At 48.1% G+C, this 18,657-nt stretch overlaps 1 protein-coding gene across 8 annotated transcripts in view; it reads right to left on the reverse strand.

Annotated features, from left to right (window-relative positions):
• Positions 1 to 1,557: 1,557 nt before the first annotated feature.
• Positions 1,558 to 18,657, reverse strand: part of NEO1 (neogenin 1) — a 231,157-nt gene continuing 214,057 nt past the window's right edge. For 6 of the 8 annotated variants that reach the window (XM_037047083.1, XM_037047089.1, XM_037047087.1 and 3 more), the window contains 7 exons: positions 18,466 to 18,613; positions 14,129 to 14,367; positions 13,476 to 13,568; positions 10,101 to 10,259; positions 6,159 to 6,422; positions 4,763 to 4,899; positions 1,558 to 4,012 (listed from right to left, as the gene is read on the reverse strand). In XM_037047083.1, the coding sequence (XP_036902978.1) occupies positions 3,929 to 4,012; positions 4,763 to 4,899; positions 6,159 to 6,422; positions 10,101 to 10,259; positions 13,476 to 13,568; positions 14,129 to 14,367; positions 18,466 to 18,613 (1,124 nt within the window). In that variant the 3' untranslated portion in view covers positions 1,558 to 3,928. The remainder of the gene's footprint in view (positions 4,013 to 4,762; positions 4,900 to 6,158; positions 6,423 to 10,100; positions 10,260 to 13,475; positions 13,569 to 14,128; positions 14,368 to 18,465; positions 18,614 to 18,657) is intronic. The other 2 variants (XM_037047091.1, XM_037047090.1) reach the window with 1 other exon arrangement.

An 18,657-nucleotide genomic window follows, 5' to 3' on the forward strand; every position in this document is an offset into this window, starting at 1 on the left:
CTGCTGGAATGGGAGGGTCCTGGCACCAGTATCCCTGCCCTAGGAGGTAGGATTCCCTGCCCTACTAGGACGCCTCCAGGGGAAAGTTGAGGTGCTGCATGTGTGGGAAGCCTTTCAATACACTCCAGGCCCTAAGTCTTCCTGACTGTCCGTCCATCCATCCAGGAGACAAGCTTTGCTGTTGTCAGAAATTGCCAGTGGCATTAAGCATTCAGGGAGCAGTGAGAAATTATGTCCCCGCTGTATTCACAGTCCGGTGCAGAAAGACCTGCAGATAAACCCTGTAAAACACGCCAAGGGCACTGCCTACAAATATGCAGAAGGGCCAGCAGTGGAGTATCTGGGTAAAACAGCAGCAGCCGTGGAGCGCATTCCATACACTCAAGTGTTTCCTAGGCCACCTTCCCAGGTGACTGGGGATCGGGATCGGATGCACAGGCCACATTGAGTCTGGACCTGGAGGCTCTGGAAGACCAGCACTGACTTCAGCTGTGGGAGCGCTGACTCCACCCTGAGGCCAGTAGGGGGTGCCACTGAGGGGAATGATGGGATTTGGGTTTCAGAAAGGACACGTGGCAGCGGAGCAGAGGTCCCAGGGCCGAGGGAGCAGTTAGAATGGATGCTGGGCCCTGTGTCCAGCCCTTACTCTACTGCAAGTTCATGGAGGGCTGGCCCGTGGCTGTTGTGTTCATCACTATTCCGAGTGCAGACCCTCATATGCTGTATCTCAGTGTTATGGACTGAATGGTATCTCTCTCCCCAAATTTACATGTTGAAAGCCTAACCCCCAATGTGATGGTACATGAAGGTGGAGCCTTTAGGAGGTGATCAGGGCATGAGGGAGGAGCCCTCATGAAATGGACTTAGTGTCCGTTGAGACCCCAGAGAGCTCTCCCCTGCCCCGCCCCACCCCCCAGCTGCCACGTGAGGGCACAGAGAGGAGACATCCGTGAGTCTATGAGCCAGGAAGCAGGCTGTCACCAGACCCCAGCCTATCTACTTACCCTGAGCTTGGACTTCCAGAACTGTGAGAAATAAATGTTTGCTCCTTGAAACCTTCAGTCTATGGTTTTTTTTAATAGCAGCCTGAGCTAAGGCACAGAGGAACGCAGCTGGCCAGGGCAGGACACCCCTGCAGACGCCTGCAGCAGCAACGCCACCCTGAGAGCAGGCTGGGAGGGGGCGGCCCTGGCCCAGTGCGGGTGTCTGCCTGCGTGCCAACTGCACGAGCTGCCACCGGGGGCGCTGCCACAGTAGCTGTGCACTTTCCTGCTGGGCTCCTCGGCCATTTCTGACCTGGAGTCACCTTTGATTGATTCCTCAGGCTGCTCGGCCCCTGCAGGGCAGCAGTGATGGGGTGGGACAGGGACAGGATTCATCTTTGGGGCCAGCAGACCACCTCTGCCTGCAGCCTCCTGGCTCTGGGCCACACCCCCGGGGGCCCTGAGAACTCCTGCCTTTGTAGTTGTGAGGGCAACAGTGAGGTCAACTTGAGGCTGAGAAACAGGGGCTCCAAAGCAATGTTTTCTTAAGGAAAAAAAAAATGACTCTGACCAGTTTGATTGGATTAAAAAAGTGTATTGGATTTCCAATGCTAAATAAAAACATGACATTGTTTTTTAAAAAGCCATAGAGTTTACAGCATCAACTACAGAAAAGGCCAAACAAGTGTGTACAGCAACCGGCCCCCGGCAGCCCCACCCTCTGCAGCGGCAGACACGCCTGTCCCAAACCCTCCCGGAAGGTGCCGCTGGGCAGCCGCCCCCATGGGCCATTACAGGACACACAATGGATGGTTTCGTTTCAAAAATCACAGCAAATGTAAGAAAATGTATTAAATTGTGAAAAGGTGCAATACAGAATAACTTTCCTTTTTTTTAAATTTTAAAAAATCCCCAACTTTGAGCAGTTACTTTATTTAAAAATAGGCCCCCCCACCCTGGCCCTCGCCCCAACTCTGTGGCAGTGCCCAGGTACCGAGGCCCCGAGGTAACAGAAGCGTCCGGGCTCGCGGGAGGGAAGGCCCTGAATACCGAGCATGTTTCTTTGGGCAGAAGGTGAGCCGGCTCCTGGGGACTCTGGCCCCGGGGGCGGGTGCTGGGAGTGCTCTGTCCGGGAGCAGCGCGAATGCCCTGGCTCCGCAGAGCCCTGCCCAGCACTGTCCTCTGTGGCCAGCGGGCAGGGCGGCAGGAGTCAGCATTGCACTTTCCATTGCCCCAAATAATAAATACAGAGTTCATCGTCTAGAAAAGCAAATACGTGAGAAGACGTAAAAGGGGGAAATAACCAACGTACAAAGGCAAGTGGGTGCCGGTGGGGCTGGGGCCAGGTACCCAGTGGCGGTAGCACCAGCTGACCTCTGCTGGGCCGTGGGACCGGAGCCCAGGCGGCTTTCTGCACTGCCTTCCATGCTCTCTTCTGGGGAAGGTGCCTGAGGGTCTGTCCTAAATTTTTTCATAATATATTCTTAATATTAAAAAGAACCAACACCTCAGCTCTCTACCTTTTTAAGACAAAGAAGATGGACCATTTGTGAAGGCAAAGGCTTCCATGTGTAGCCAGGCCATCGGACACGCCCTGGAAACCTGCTGCTCATTCTAACCAGGGGCTTGGCTGAGCTGCTGGGATGGGGGGCACAGCTGTCCCCTGTGGCCCTCTCTGTCCCCATTCCCTGCTACTTAAAGAACACTGTTAAGAAAGAAGCAGGGAGCCTCAGGGGCATGCAGCCCCCACCTCACTCTTGCTAATGGAAGTGACAGCTGGACGGGCTGAGGACAGGAAACGGAGAGAAGCAAGGAGTCCTAAGTGGAAACAAAGTCCCTTGTTAACCCCAGCTTCCCCAGTGGGGACGGAGCCGGCTGTGGACCGGCCACGCCCACCGTTACACGTGGAGGTGCCTGCCTGCTCGGCACGGACACCCTCACCGGGACCTGAGTGAGGCATCAGGGCCTCCAAACCCTCAAACCCACCTATTGCACAGAAGAGCTTTCAACCAGGTCCAAATCAAAGTCCAGCTGCAATTTAGTGACAGCAGAGATGGACATGCCGGGAAGGGACAGTGACGTGGACGCCTCCCTTCTCCGCAGGCTTCGGGAGGAAAGCGCTGCGGCAGAAACGGTCCCGGGGCTGCGGCGGCACCCCCACTGCCCGTTCGCGGCCCACCCCACCCCAGGACTGAGCTGCACAGAAGCAACAAACAAGTCTTTTCAATGTTACACGTCATTCAAACAGATCCGTCATCTCACAGTGATGAGAGGAGAAAGTCAGGCCTTTAATAATTATAATAAAAAATAATAAAAAAGCTTACAAACAGCAATGCAACATTTCCTCCCCACTCAGAGTGATGGGTTAACAGCTGGTAGAGGATGCAATGATTCAGAATTAAAAATAAAAACAAAAAACAAGCCAATCCCTGGAACAACGCACATTGTTGATGACTTTCCATACATAATTCAGACAAGTAGTCAAATACCAACCACTTGTGGAGCACGCCACGGACTTCCTTGGTTTTGATAGTGTTTTACTTCTGAAGGTAAAATAGGACACAAATAAAACTGTACATAAACGAAACATCTACACCCCATAACGGCGATGCAGCCACAGCTTGAAGCGCTGCCTGACCACAGAGAGAAACAGGCCGGTGGCCCTTCCTGCCCCTTCCCTGGACACGGCGCTCTGCCGTCCGCCAGTCCTGCAGGGTCCCAGCAGGCAACGGGAAGCTGCCTCCACACGGGCTTCTTCCAGGCTGACCAGGAGGAGGCAGGCGGCCTCGGGAGAGGCCGCCCCACGCGGGGGACGCGGGTGGGTCTGCATGCTCACTCTGTGTTCTCAAGTGCTGTCCTCTCGTCCTCTGTACAATTCCTTGTTTTCAAGGCTAAGTCCCAAGACTTCTAAACTCAGGGCTGGAGTCACGTCCTGGTGAAGGTCGTCAGGCGGTTGTGATGGCATTTAGGTCCTTCATCAGTCCTTCCAGGTGGGCCATCTCTTTGGTCAGCTCATCTGGTTCATAGGTCTGTAAGAGAGCACGCTGTTACTGGGTGTGGTCAAGGGGCTCGCTAGGAGGAGAGCCCAGAGAGACAGTTGAAATGTCAGTGTCAAACTGCCCCGGGAGACTGACTACCGAACCCGGGTGGGCCCGTGGAGTCACACACTATAGGAGGTGCCAGGGCCAGTAAGCCCCCAAGTCAGCGACCACTCATTTCTCCCACAATACTCGGCCCAGGGCCACCAGCTGCTCAGTCTGTCCATGTCTCTGCTACAGTCGATAGTTAGTTGCTCTGTCCCTTAATCTTTGGGCCCCAAGCTTTCCTCTTAAAGAGTCTTGTACCTGAAAATGCAGAGGCAAATGTTTTTATTGGGATGTGAGAGAGAAAAATCAAGGAGAGACCCCGTTGGATTCTCATTTGAGAGCATCTACTGAAGTACCTTCCCTTTCAGCATCTGCTCAGAACAGGTCATGAGGTGGAACTGAGGAGGGAAAGAAGATGAGGATGATTCAAACCAGGAAGAGAGGACCAGGGAGACAGGGCAGACTAAAAGGAAGGCGAGGGGTGACCAGAGAGAAAAAGTAACTAGCTGGGCTGGCAAGGATGAGAGGAAGCGGAGGAAGCCTCAGCACCGTTCCTGACTCTGAGGAGATGCCCGTCGGTGCCCATCTGCTGAGTGATGAATGGCCCTGCTTTGTATTCTGGGCCAGTGTACTCTCAGGCCCTGGGACACGCCCCTAGACATCCTGGCTGGGCTGAGAGCCCCATGAACTTACACTTTCGGAGTCTTCCAGCATCCTTGTGGTCTCCTGCACTTCAGGGGCACTGGGAACCACCACGGGCACAGGAGGCCTGCTCCTTCCTAAAGTCCCAATGGAGGCCGTCTTCACTGCGTGAATGTGGTGGTTCAGAGCTGATGGGAAAGGCGCCGTCAGGCGTGTGGTCAAGCTTGCTCCCACCCAGACCCTGCGCACGACCCGCTCTGAGAAGGCACTGAGACCAGGTGGAAGGAGGGAGAGAGGGCTCCCGAAAGGCCAGAGAAAATACTCTGTTTGCCTTTAGAAAACTAACCCCCCAGTCCAGCGGGCCTCAAAATGCAGTGGTCCACAGACCCCTTGCAGGCTGTTGGGTAGATGGAACTCTTTTCGTAACAGCACTAAGGTACTGTTTGCCTTTAAATTGATGCTACAAAAGCAACAGTGGGGTCACACTGCCGGGGTGCGGGCAGAAGTGAAGGCAGTCGCACTGAACAGTAAAGTCACTCACTGACAGAAACCTGCAGTTTGAAAAAGTCAGTTTAACGTAGGCTCATCCTTAACGAAACGGTAAAAATTACTCTATTAAGTCTCAGCCTTGGCCACACATCTGTTCATGGCCTGTGACGGGACGGGAAGCGTGCACGCAGCGTGTGGCCCCCGGGCTGGCACAGGGCAGCCTGAACGGCCCGCCGCACCAGGAGCACCTCCCCCACCGCCGGGACAGCCTGATAAGCCTGTGACGCAGGCCTGAGCACCTGGCAGAGAGTTTCAGAAAGTGAATGAAGTAGGCCAGTCACTTCAAGGAAAACAATGGACAGCATTTATTGCCAATAATAAAATTTATGTTTCAAGTAAAATTAGAATTATGAGCCCTGGCTGGTGTAGCTCAGTTGATTGAGCACGTGCTGTGAATTAGGGGGTCGATTTATTCCGATTTATTCCGGAACAGACCACCACAATAGAATGTAGAAGAGCATGGAAAAGGCGTACCTTTGAGGTCAGGGGACTTTGGGTTAGCTGCAGGAACTCCCAGGAATTCATTTCCTAAGGCTCCTCCTTTGCTCCCAGCCCTGGCCTCCATGCCCCTCCCTCCTCTGGGTTGCAGGCACCCCGGGGAGGAGGCAGTTCTGGGAAGCTGGGCGGAGGAGATCTGCTGCTCACAGCCAGGCTACCAGATGTGACCACCAAGGATCCTGCACCCAAAACACAATCTAAAAAGTTGGCTCACACTCCATAGCCGGTCAGTCTCTGGTCCCTGTGCCCACACATTCCCGAGAGGGTAATGATACCCTGCTCCTTTCAATTGCTGGGGAGAAGCGTAGAGGATATTTGCTTTGTTTTTCTTTAAAGAAAAGGTGACTTCTGCCATAATCCAGAGCCAAAGGGTCCCTCCAGAGCAGCTGTCCTCACTCACCTTGCTGGGACAGTAACGGTGTGCTTGGCAGTGCGGGGTCGTAGGTGGGAGGGCCTGGGGGCGGGATGGCAGGCACAGCGAAGCTCTTCAATGGGTGGGAAGGGCGAACGTGGGCTGTAGGAAGACTCTGGCCCGAGTCTTCCTCTTGGGAGCTGGCCAAGTAAGAGGAGCTGGTAGCACCTTCAGGATCCTGGTGATCAGTACAGCACGTTTGAGACGAGGAGGCTGGCATGGTGTCGGTGCTGGGGGTATTTCGAACGGATTCTACAGCGGGAAAGTCTAGACGTTAGCATTTTGTAAACCATTACACATATGCGCGTCCCAGGGTTCTGGCTGTTTCTAAGGGCCCCTGAAGGCAGCTGAGTAAGCACTGAGGACCCTGGGTTCACACCACTGCCAAGGCTAATTAAGTAAGAATGGACTAATCTAAAAACAGTTTCAAACATCATGTCAAGCAGCGGCTGGGATTTTTTTTTCACCTATTACACAGTTAAGTGGTCACAATCTTACAGATTTGAAGTTCTCCTCGGTGCCTACTATAGAGCACATACAAAGGTCCGTGAGACGGCTGTCTATCAAGATGTAAGTAATTATAAAAGAACATTTAAAATTTCACTCCCTGATGAAGAGCCGTAGAACTAGCCCTTCAGAGACGACATGTCTAGTCACCAAGCCCGGCCAGGTCCCTGACAAGCAGCCGCCTGGCTGGGTGGCTACTGCAGGAGAGTCAAGGGCACAGGCCTGCCTGCCTTTGGCGGACCGGGCACAGCCTCACGTGAGACCCGAGCACCCAGCTGGTCGAGAGAGCCACGAATGGCTTTAAGATGACGTCATGGGAATGGTGTTGGGGCCAGAGAAAGAAATGGGGTAGGTTAGGTCAGCCTAGAGAAGGGGACGTTTCAGGAAGAACAAGGCAACAGTCTCGAAATATGTGAAAAAGGGTCAGCACTGTTCTGAAAGGCAGCATGATGGGGTAGGAAGAGCCCTGGCTTTGGATCAGATTGACCTGAACTCTAACCTTGGTGTACTAGCTGGGTGAACTTGGCAGTCACTGAATCTCTGAGTCCCAGTTTCTTTACCTATAGAACAGGGAGCATGACATATGATTCACTGGGGATTAACTGAGAAGACTTATGAAAAGTGCTGTACATGAGGCTTGAATAAGGTTCTTTTCTTTGTAAGTTATTGTTTTCCACTGGTTGGTTCATTCAATCCTCAGAATAACTCAGAAGGCACTGGGAGGTTGGGCCTTGCCCTAGGACAGAGTGAGAAGAGGTAAAGCAGGAATCTGAATTCCAGGCTGGACTCCCAAGCCCAGGCTCTGAGCCACCACACACTATTCTGCCCTGCCATGCATGACGCCACTGCCCTGAGTCTGCAGGAGCAGCGGGAGAGCGGGAGCAGCAGCAGCCAAGGCCCAGGGAGCCCATGAGGAGAGTAAGGGGAGCTGGTGCAAACCACCATTTGTACCCGAGGACGGGCCCCGAAGACACCAGCTCAGGACAAGAGGCTGTAGCAGGTAGCCCGAAGGAGGGCCTCCCCTGACACCTGGAGTCCTCACCCTTAAAAAAGGAAATGATCCTGTTAAGTATCATTAATGCATGGACAGCCTGAAGAAATCCAACCTACTTCCCTCCAGTACAATCCTAGACTGTTGTACTGGAGGCAGCAATGAATCTGTTCTCTTCGGCTCTCAGGAGACAGGCCTTGTAAGCCATGAGTGCTACTCCTTGGCTTAAAGGTCTTGGGTCCCAGGGATGAGGGACTTGCTACCCTCCTCAAGTGCTGAAAGCCTGGCTGTGACAGTCCTAGCAGGCCTAGGACAGTTCTCATTCTCTGAAAGGGTGACTGGGGTTTCACTTCTTCAGCCTGCTGAAGCCAGCCACCACCACAGCTGGGGGCTGCTGGTCTGCTCCGTGTGACTTGGGCCCAGGCTGGGAGGAAGCGGGTGCGGGTGGGGAACAGCGACAAGGAGACAGAGAGCAGGCTTCAGCCTGGACCCTGTCAGCCTGTACTGGCAGATATGTTGGGTCACTCTGGGCACACAGGCCTACCCTGGCTGCCTGAGCTGCCGTAATTTAATAAGCTTCTGAAAGCCTAAGAGACGGTGGGAAATGTGAGAAGGTGACGGGGTTGCCTACGTGAGTCGGTGCTGGCTCTGACCGTACAGACGCAGAGGGCAGCAGGCACACGCGTTCTCTGTGAGGACTGTACCTGACACAGGGCAACACCACTGGCCTGCGAGGAAAACTAGGCTGTTGCAGAAGTTCCTGTTGGCGTGGGGCTGACCTCCTGACTCCCAGTTGTATAAGACACACAACAACTTGGACAAGCGGGGAGTGTTCTTTCTCCCCACGTTGGCGGTGGGCGTAGGGAGAGAGCGCCTGCAGAGCAAGGCCTGCCCGCCGAGCCCCAGGGACATGAGCAAGTCATCGTGAGAGACCTCTGACCACTTCCAGATACTTGCACTCTATCTTCACGGACTCCATCACTAGCTTTATCTTCTTTTATCCCCTCAGTTCAGTGAAAACATAAACCCCTCAGAAGTGCAAATCATCACTTCCCTTTTTCCCAAATGCACACAGAATGGTGCTTCCACCAACGCTAGACCACGGGGATGGGGCGTGGTGGGAGCTGCCAGCTTCTGGCCCATCCTCCCCATCCTCATCTGGGAGGAAGGCCGAGGGCCAATCTGCCCAGGAAGAGCCCACCGTGCACTTAGGCAGGCCCATGTCCTTGTGAGGGACATTCCTCTGCCTCAGGACACAAGGCTGCTTCCTAAGAGCAGGTTTGAGGGCAGCTTTCTGGTCCCTGTTTCATGGGGGCTATGCCTGTGAGGCAGACTCAGCCACGAGTGCACTGTCTCACCCTAAAGGCAGGACCCAAAAGTTGGACGTAGGTTCAAGCAGCATTCTCCAATTCTCCAAACCAAGAAAAGGTCTGGGAGGAGGTATGGGCATCCCTTAACAAAGCCTTCATCTCCGTCTGATGCTTTGGGTACGTTTGTATTGATGAAATGCAAAGGAGAGGGGATGCTGCCGGCAGGCCGAACTCCCCACGTGAAGTTTGAGGTTCCCTTAAAGTGAAACTCATTTGAAATCCTCGTATTTCCCAGAACCACCAACACTTCATTCTACTAGTAACATCCTAACTCTTTTTTTACCATTTGAAGCTTGTCTTAAGAGTATGTTACATATACAAGACACTGGATTTGTACCTTAAAACTGAGGGTTAAAATTAATTTTCAATTAATGAGGAACAGTCTGTTTCATTTACTGTCCCCTCACTTTTACTATTTCCTCCAGAAAACTGTTTTGAGAATGCTGTTTCTTAAGGTTTCCAGACTGGGTCATGTTCGTCAGGCAGTGGGTTTCTGTAAATACACTGCAGACTGTTAGGCTAATTTCCTACCTGGGTGGCCCTTCCTCAGGTCAGCAATCCACTAGGCACCCTGAGGTGTGTGATATGCACCAGCTCCACGTGGCCACAGCTCTGGCTGCGCTCCTAGCACAGGATGGAAGACCGGGCGAGAGCAGTGCCTCCGGCCGCCCTGTGGCCCTCCTGACGTTAGAATGGCTGAGAGGCAAGACTGACCTCTAGTTTCTGAAAATCACCCTGAATGAGTCTCCTTTCAAACTGGAGTGCTAAAAAAAAATTTAACTGAAAATATAACTGAATTAAGATACAAATTGATAGAACAAGACATGGTTATATAATTAGTTATTGTGTTTTAACTAAAACGACTTGCACTGAGCCCTTAAAACTGGAATAAAAACAGGGTAAACTTTACAGAAACACATGAGTCAAGAATAGAAATGTTATGGCAAATACATAACACCTAGAAAAACTCCAAATCCTCCTAAGCAGGGTAAGTCCTTCCCCATTTCAGCTTGCCAACTCTTTTCAAACGCTTTCTGCCTGGGCTCGGCCCTCGTCTCTCACCTGTGGAATTGGCCCTGTCTGAGAGGCACAGGGATGTGCCAATGGGCCATGGGCTGCCTGGGTGGTGGAGATGACTGCGAGCTGGAGAAGCGAGGCTGCTGGAGTGGAAATGATGGTGAGGGTTATCGAGGGAATGGATGGGATGGGCACTAATCACAGCTGTGAATGAACACAAGACAGAGAAATGCTTAACATGCTTGCACAGACACACACAAATCACAGTTCAAGAGCAAAGCCCTCCCCCCTTCCCGGTGCGGCCATTCCCTGGGTTTTCTGGGGGCAGCTGGCTGGATGTGGACAATGGGCTACCCAGTTTACATTTGTTTTAAAAAAAAATCAACAGACTCCTGTGCATATGCCTGCCTATCTACACGCAGAAAAAGAAGTCTGGGGAATACATGCTAACATGTTAATGGTAATCACCTAGTGGGGAAGAGTGATCAGGATAAAAACATTTTTTTTCCTTTTGGTTTATAGTTCTGCAATAAACATGGATTATATGAGTTTTAAAAGTCTACCCAAGTATGTCACATAATGTAAATCCATAAGAAACAATGACTTAGGTTTCTATAATTTTTCTCCTGCTAAAGGGATGTTAAATCCCCTCTCTTTCATACACATTCCTAATTCATTCTGTTTTTTCTGACTTGTTAAATGAAGCATGCAACAGGTATGTAGGCTGAATGAATGAGCATCTGTTTAATCAATTTTCCTATCTTAAAAGAAATGCAAATGGAACTGAACTCTAAGGATCCAACCCAGCACTAACGGGGGCTCAGCCACTCACACTTTAGAACACACGCAGAAGCTTTCCTAACTGGCTCGTTTCTTCTCACACTGGCTAAGGAATTAAATTTGCTGCATTTAGCTAACAAATCCAAATTTCCACCAAGATGTTCCACAGTCAACTGTCTATGAAGACAGCACTTATTTAATGAGGCTTTATTATCAATCCCAGAGAGGGAAACAAAGCCAGAAGCTCAGTGTGGGAATTCTCTTTAGAGGATTTGTAGAAACGTTTAAGATCCAGATAACCTGCTCAGAAGCCCTCAAATAGGCGAACAGGTAGGGGTGACTAGGAACACAGGAGGTCTTTTATTCTTTAAGCAAGGGCCTCGTGTGCTTTGTGATAAATCTAATTAGCCTTCGGAGTCTATGAGGATGTCTTCTGGCACTGTGGATTTCCCTGGATCTTTGGGGGCCGCTCAAGAGCACCCTGGTGAAGGGAATCCCAGGCAATACAACAGACACTTTCTTCTCCAGCTACCTCCTGTCCTGGCCACCTGCAAATAAACAGGTGACACAGCCAACTAGGGACCCTGGAGTGTCACTGCCCCTCCTTAAGGTCTGGGGATACCACTGGGACTTCCCCTGTTCAGGGACCAGAGGCCCAGGGGGTCCTCTGGAATGAAACACATCTTGGAGAAGCTGGCTGAGGAAGGTTCACCGGGTAGTTTGCAAGTCAGTGTCTCCTCTAGGGGAAGACCAATGGTTTTTAGAAGTAGGGCTTCAGAGCCAGCGTGTTCCAGAATTAAGGCTGGGATGGAGGGAATAAGCTTCCCGATTTTTACCTACCTGAAAGCATTCTAGGTAGAGGGGACTCTCACAAAAGGAAAACCATAATCGACTTTCTCTTTTTTAAGGCACTTCCCAGTCTTTTCAAATGAAGTAAGTAAGATACAAGACAGCGTGAAAGTGCCTGCCTAGAAGAGACGCCCATCATTAGCTGCTGGGCGAGGCCTTCCTAGCTGCACTCAGCTGCTTCATTCAGGGTTAGAGCAGGTGGCTGGTGGGTCGACTCTAGCAGCATGGGGGAAAGGGTACCTCCAAACCTGAAGATCAAAGTATTCCAGGTACCTGGTTTCAGATTCTTAAAGGTTCCACTTACCCGCCCAACTACTGAGGTACAAAGTAAATAATACTGCAAACTTATGCACAGAGTCCTCCACCTCTCCAACCACCACCACCAAAAAAAGGAATGATATCAACTGGTACAGTATGTCTTTCCCTCTTAACATACTTAAAAGCATCAAATTCAGGAATAGGAACAGTCAAATTCACAAGTTTTAAAAATAAGACAGTAAGGTGAGACCTAAAGTCTTATACAAAACAAACAAACAGTAAAGCTACTATCTTATAAATCAAAAGGAACTGGGATGGATTAATTAATTTTTTGGACATTCGTATTTTTAAACCTGGGGACCCTGTTACAAGTGGGAAACCACGGTTTCTCCCCACACACTTCCAAGTGTGGTCCCCTAAGCAAAAAGTACTTTGTGCCAAAATGACCTATTCCTGAACTGACCCTTCCTCCTCCAAACCTGATTTTTAAAATCTAGAGCCCACAATGTTTGTGCATAGTGGGTATGACAGAGTGTGTGCACGGAGACACATGCTCGCCCCTCCCCCCATTCCCAAGTACGGGGTGCCATGGTGCACCCATGTGTGTGTAGAAATCTGTGATTATTTAAATCTCCGACACTACTGAAGTGGCTGGAGTTCTGAAATGGGCCATTTTTTAAGAAATAAATAAGAAATTCGGAGGCTCATTTAGGTTAAGTTGGAAAGTGATCCTTCAGGATCTGATGCGCTCAGTAGCTGACTCTAGGGATCTGAGGGCGTGGTGGCCTACTGCCCAGGTCCGAGCAGGCGTTTCAATGTCACGTAGTTGATAAAACTGGACACTGACAGGCAGGTGGCGTCTCCTCGTTCTAGGATGGTGCAGGGGACCCTCCTCTGGAGGTGCCACGGTGCCAGCTGGTCTGAAAGGCTTGGTTTGAAAAAAAGAACTGACTCGTCCCTTGCTTTTTTGGCTTCCAATTATGATATTTAACTTATTTTGCATTTCAAGTATTACTACAGGCGGTTGGGCAACTTTTATGCTTATCAGAGTGAGGCCCATGGGTCAGATAGGATTGAAAATGTTTCTTTAAAAACTCTATACTATCAACTTTAAACTCCTCTAAAAATAAAATCTACTAATTAAAAAATTTCCACAGGTGCCTGTCAACACTGCACATGTGTTAGGAAGCCGGACTGACACCTGGCTGCCCTCAGCCCCTCCCTGGACAGGGCCCCCCATCTCTCCTGCAGAGGGGCTCTGCACTTTCAGGGGGGCTGGTTACTTCCCTATTCCCGGGAAACTGGGAAATCGGCTTTTTACCTTCTCTTCCCTGTAATTAAAGAAGCTAGGCTCATTAACATTAATTACAAAATGCGGCAACTCTTCGATACTTCTCCCCTCAAGCTGCCAGAGCTCTGGTAGATTATCTTTTGGGTCAGGGTCAAGGGAAGCAGAAGTGGTCATCCACAGCTAGTCCCCGGTATGACTCAATAGACTGGCGGCACTAGAGAAGAGAGACACTTTCCACTTACGCTGGGGCGGCTGGGAGTCAAAGGGCATCATCATTTTTGGTCTCATTCCCCGCCTTCCAGCCAGTGTAGACATGCTGTCCTCTGACTCATGCCCTAGACATCAAATATGAAAGTTGGTTAAAAGAGTGTGCCGTAGGCCACTGAGAAGCCTCAGCAATAAAATACTTCCAGTGGGGTATTCACAAACCAGAAAATGGGGACAAGGTGTTTCTGCAGGAAGTGAAATGAAGAGGACAGTGATCGCTAGTGCATGACAGGAGGCCCTTTGGAGAGTCAATGCAGCTGACACAATGCTGACCACCGTGCTTCAGGGTGGCGTCTGTAAGAGCATCCAGACCAAGAACATTCTGAACAATGTCAGCTGGACTCCAACTGAAGGGACAGAACAAAATGCAGAGACAAGGGCGAGGGTCTCAAATGCTTGAGTAGCAACGGGGGGGGAGCCCGCTGAGACCCAAACGGTGTCTCATCTGGGAACAAAGCCTGTGTCCCACAACAAACTAGCTATTCTCCACCAGATGTTGACGAAATCCCGTAACACACACTTCTTTCAATCTCACCTCATATAAGAATCACCAAATTTAAGGCAATGTGATGAAATGAAAAATGATTTAAATGGAAAGAGTCTCCCAACATTTGGGGGAAACCTGTACCTCTGTATGAATTCCGCCTCTGATGGATGCTGCCGTCCATGGAATTGTCAGCTGGTGTGACATCTTGAGAGTTACGAGGGATTGGAGTATCAGTCATGACGGGGTTCGGGTCTGGAGACTTGTCAATGGGTTTCAGCTCCAGCCTCTCATGGTGGATCCAGAGGTCTGGGGGTTTGACATCCTTGGAGTTCCCTTTGTACTTGTGGGAGCCATTCACTGACTTACAAGCAGCTCGCTTCCTAGGCACAAAAACAACAGGGTTTTTCAAAAGTAACTGTTTTAAACATAGTTGTCCAAAGGTTTGACAAAATAAAACTGCCCTTCTGAAAGATGCTTCAAGGAAAGGCAGAACCAAAACCAAGAAAAACAGAGGCAAGAAGTTTACTTCTGGGAACAGTAAAGGTATCTCCTCTTTGTCCATATATATTCACATATGGGCAGGGGTGTATTTCAATATTGCCTTGTGACTTTATCTTAGTATCAAGAGGTCAGACAAGATTTTTAAATCAAATAATCTCTAAAGCAGCAAGTTCCCCCAGTCACTAGAGAAAGGACAACATTCACCAGAAATAGAACAATAGAGTGGAGGTAGTACTGATGGCTTATAAAGGTGGAGGAACAACATTTTATTTTATATTTTTGTTTATTTTTAAAGTTAAATTTAGTGGGGGAAACATTGGTTAATAACACTATATGTTTTAGGTATACAGCTTCGTAATACAACACCAGTACACTCACTCACTCACCACCCGAAGTCGTCTTCTTCCATTGCCACATGTGGCCCCCGTTTCGCTAACCTCCCTCTCCTGCCTGGGTTCCCCTCTGGTAACCAGCACAACGCTGTATCTGTGAGTTTGTTTATTTTCTTTAGACAGTTTAAGCAACCCACACTAGGACTAACTGGGTAAAATCAGGAGTGCAGATGACAGTGTCTGCTTCTCTGTGCCTTAGTTTCTCCATTAAGCCATTCACTCACCCACTTAATAAGCATTTCATAGGTGTCTACTGGATGTCAGACTGTGTGCCCGACTGCTGTACCTTCAGCACTTCTGGTTGAATGAGGAAGGGTGAGCACTGAATAACTGTTTTAAAATCCTCTGAGTTTAACAAAATGCCAAGTGTTACAGAAACCACTTAAATAATACGCCAACAAACTGGACAATCTAGATGAAATGGGTAATTCCTAGAAACATACAATCTTCCAAAACTAAATCAGGAAGAATCAATCTGAGTAGACAGATTACACCTAGTGAAATAGAAGCAGTAATGAAAAAACTCCCAATAAACAAAAACCCTGGACCAGATGGCTTCACCGGTGAATTTTACCAGACATTCCTGGAAGAACTAATACTCTCCTCAAACTGTTTCAAAAAATTCAAGAAGAGGGAAGGCTTCCAAACTCATTTTTACGAGGCCAATATTCTCCTAATTCCAAAACCAGATAAAGACACTACAAAGAAAATTATAGGCCAATATCCTTGGTGAACAAGATACTAAAATCCTCAACAAACCATAAGCAAGCCAATTACAGCAATGAATCAAAAAGATCATACACTCTGATCAAGTTAGATTTAGTCCGGGAATGCAAGGTTGGCACATTCACAAACCAATAACTGTGATTCACCACATGAACAAAATGAAGGAGAAAAACCACATGATTATATCAATAGAGGCAGAAAAAGCGTCTGAGAAATACCAGCATCTATTTATGATAAAAACTCTCAGCAAAGTGGGATTAGAGGGAACATACCCGAACATAATAAAGGACACACACACAAACCAGGAATTACACACAGAGGGCAAAAACTACAAGCGTTCCCCTTAAGACTGGGAACAAGACTGGGAACAAGACAGGGATGTCTGCTTTCACCTCTCTTATTGAACATAATAAAAAAGTCCTAGCCACAGCACTCAGACAAGAGGAAAGAAAAGACATGCAAATTGGAAAGGAAGAAGTAAGATTGTCTTCCTTTGCAGATGACAAGATACGATACATAGAGAATCTCAAAGATTCTGCCCAGAAAACACTACAACTGATAAATGAATTCAGTACTGTAGCAGGATACAAAATTAATATTCAAAAATAAGTTGCATTTTATAAGCAATAATGAACAGAAAGGGAAATTAAGAAAATGATCCCATTCACAATCACTTTGAAAAGAATAAGATACCTAGGAATAAATCTAACCACAAATGTAAAAGACCTGTACTCAAAAATTGTAAGACATTGAAGAAAGAAACTGAAGAAGATACAAGTAAGTAGAAGCACACACCACGTTCACAGATAGGAAGAATTAACATCATAAAATGTCCATATCACCCAAAGCAATCTATAGATTCAATACAATTCCCATCAAGATTCCAATGACATGTTTCACAGAAATAGAACCAATATTTCAAAAATTTACATGGAACCACAAAAGACCCAGCATAGCAACAGGGATCCTGAAAAAGAAGAACAAAGTTGGAGGAATCATGCTATGTAGTACAAAACTACACTATAAGGCCTTAGTAATCAAAACAGCATGGTACTGGCATAAAAACAGACACACATATCAATGGAACCGAACAGAGAGCCCAGAAATAAACTCATACCTTGATAGTCAATTGGTATTTGACAGAGGAAGCAAGCACACACAATGGACTAAGGATAGTTTATTCAATAACTTATGTTGGGAAAATTGGACAGATACGTGCGGAAAAATGAAACTAGACCACCTTCTTACACCACACACAAGAATAAACTGAAAATGGATAAAGACTTAAATGTTAGGCCATAACCACAAAAACAGTAGAAGAAAACATAGGCAGCAAAATCTTGGACATTGCTTGTAGAAATATTTTATCAAATATATACCCCCAGATAAGGGGAAAAAAAGAAAAAATAAACAAATGGGACTATACCAAATGAAAAAGTTTTGCATAGCAAAGGAAATAACAGAATAAAAAGACAGCCCACAGAATGGAAGACTATATTTGCTAATATATCTGATAAGGTGTTTATTCGTCTGAAAAGGGGCTAGTATCCAAAATTTATAAAGAACTTACAAAACTCATCACTAAAACCCCCAAACAATCCAATTAAAAAAATAGGCAAAGGACCTAAAGACACTTCTCCAAAGAGGACATACAGAGGACCAATAGACATATGAAAAGGTGCTCAATGTCATGAATCATCAGAGAAATACACATTAAAGCACAATGAGATACCATCTCACACCTGTCAGAATGGCTGTCATCAGTAAATCAACAAACCGCAAGTGCTGGTGAGGCTGTGAGAAAAGGGAACCTAGTGCACTGTTGGTGGGAATGCAAGCTGGTGCAGTCACTGTGAAAAGCAGTATGGAGTTTACTCAAAAAATTAAAAATGGAACTGCCTGCTGACCCAGTGATTCCACTTCTGGGAATTTATCCGAAGAAAGCCAAAATACTAATTCAGAAGAACATAAGCCCTTGTATGTCCATTGCAGCATTATTTACAACCCTCAAGATACGTAAACACCCAACTGTCCATCAGTAGATGAGTGGATAAAACAACTCTGGGACAATTACACAATGAAATACTACTCGGCTCCAAAAAAGAAGACCATTTTACCCTTTGTGAATATATAAATGGGCCAGGAGAACATTATGGTAAGTGAAATAAGCTAGTCAGAGAAAGACAAATAGCATATGATTTCATTCATACATGGCATCTAATGAACAAGCTGAACTAGTAAGGAAAACAGAGACAGATTTAGAAAAAAGAGCAGGATGGCAGCTAAGGCGGGGAGGGGAGGGAGGAGGCGGAGGCATCGAGCAAACAGGAGAAAGGCCTCGTGGACACGGACAGCCTGTGTGGTGACTGCTGGGGCGGTGGCTATAAGAGGCCTAAATGGCAATGGAAAAATATACAATAAAAATCTGCCAAAAAAGGTAAAGAAAATTAAAAGATCCATCCTGCATTTCCTGTAGAAATATTTAAAGAATCACTTTTCATGTACTTTATGTTTTAATTCTGTGTGCAACTCCAAACACTGATGTCACAAAGACATCAAAAATCTGTGGGCTAGATTTGGGGCTCCTAACTTTTTCTTTTTTTTTAAATCCTGACCTGAGGATATTTTTTCATTGCTTTTACAGAGAGAGGAAGCAAGGAGGCAGGGGAGAGAGAAAGAGAAAGAGAGAAACATCAACATGAGAAACACTCACAGGCTGCCTCCTGTACATGCCCTGACTGGGGTCTAAACCACAACCTAGGTATCTGACCTTACTGGGGACTGAACCCACACCTTTTCAGTTTGTGGAATAATGCTCCAACCAATTGAGCCACACTGGCCAAGGCTGGGGCTCCTTACTTTTTCTGGTGAGAGGTGGTGCGCCTGGTGCAAAAGACAGCAATGATCACAACCACCACGATGGTGATGACCCCAACAGAGACGATGATGACCAGCAGCATATTACTGTCCAGAGGAGAGGTGGGGCTTCCATGGGGGCTGTTACTACCTGGAGAGAGGAAAACAGCACGTTAGCTTAGAGAATTCTACAAA

Source organism: Sturnira hondurensis, unplaced genomic scaffold, assembly GCF_014824575.4.
Source record: "Sturnira hondurensis isolate 20B ecotype Veracruz unplaced genomic scaffold, ASM1482457v3 Scaffold0005329, whole genome shotgun sequence".
NCBI lineage: Eukaryota > Metazoa > Chordata > Mammalia > Chiroptera > Phyllostomidae > Sturnira > Sturnira hondurensis.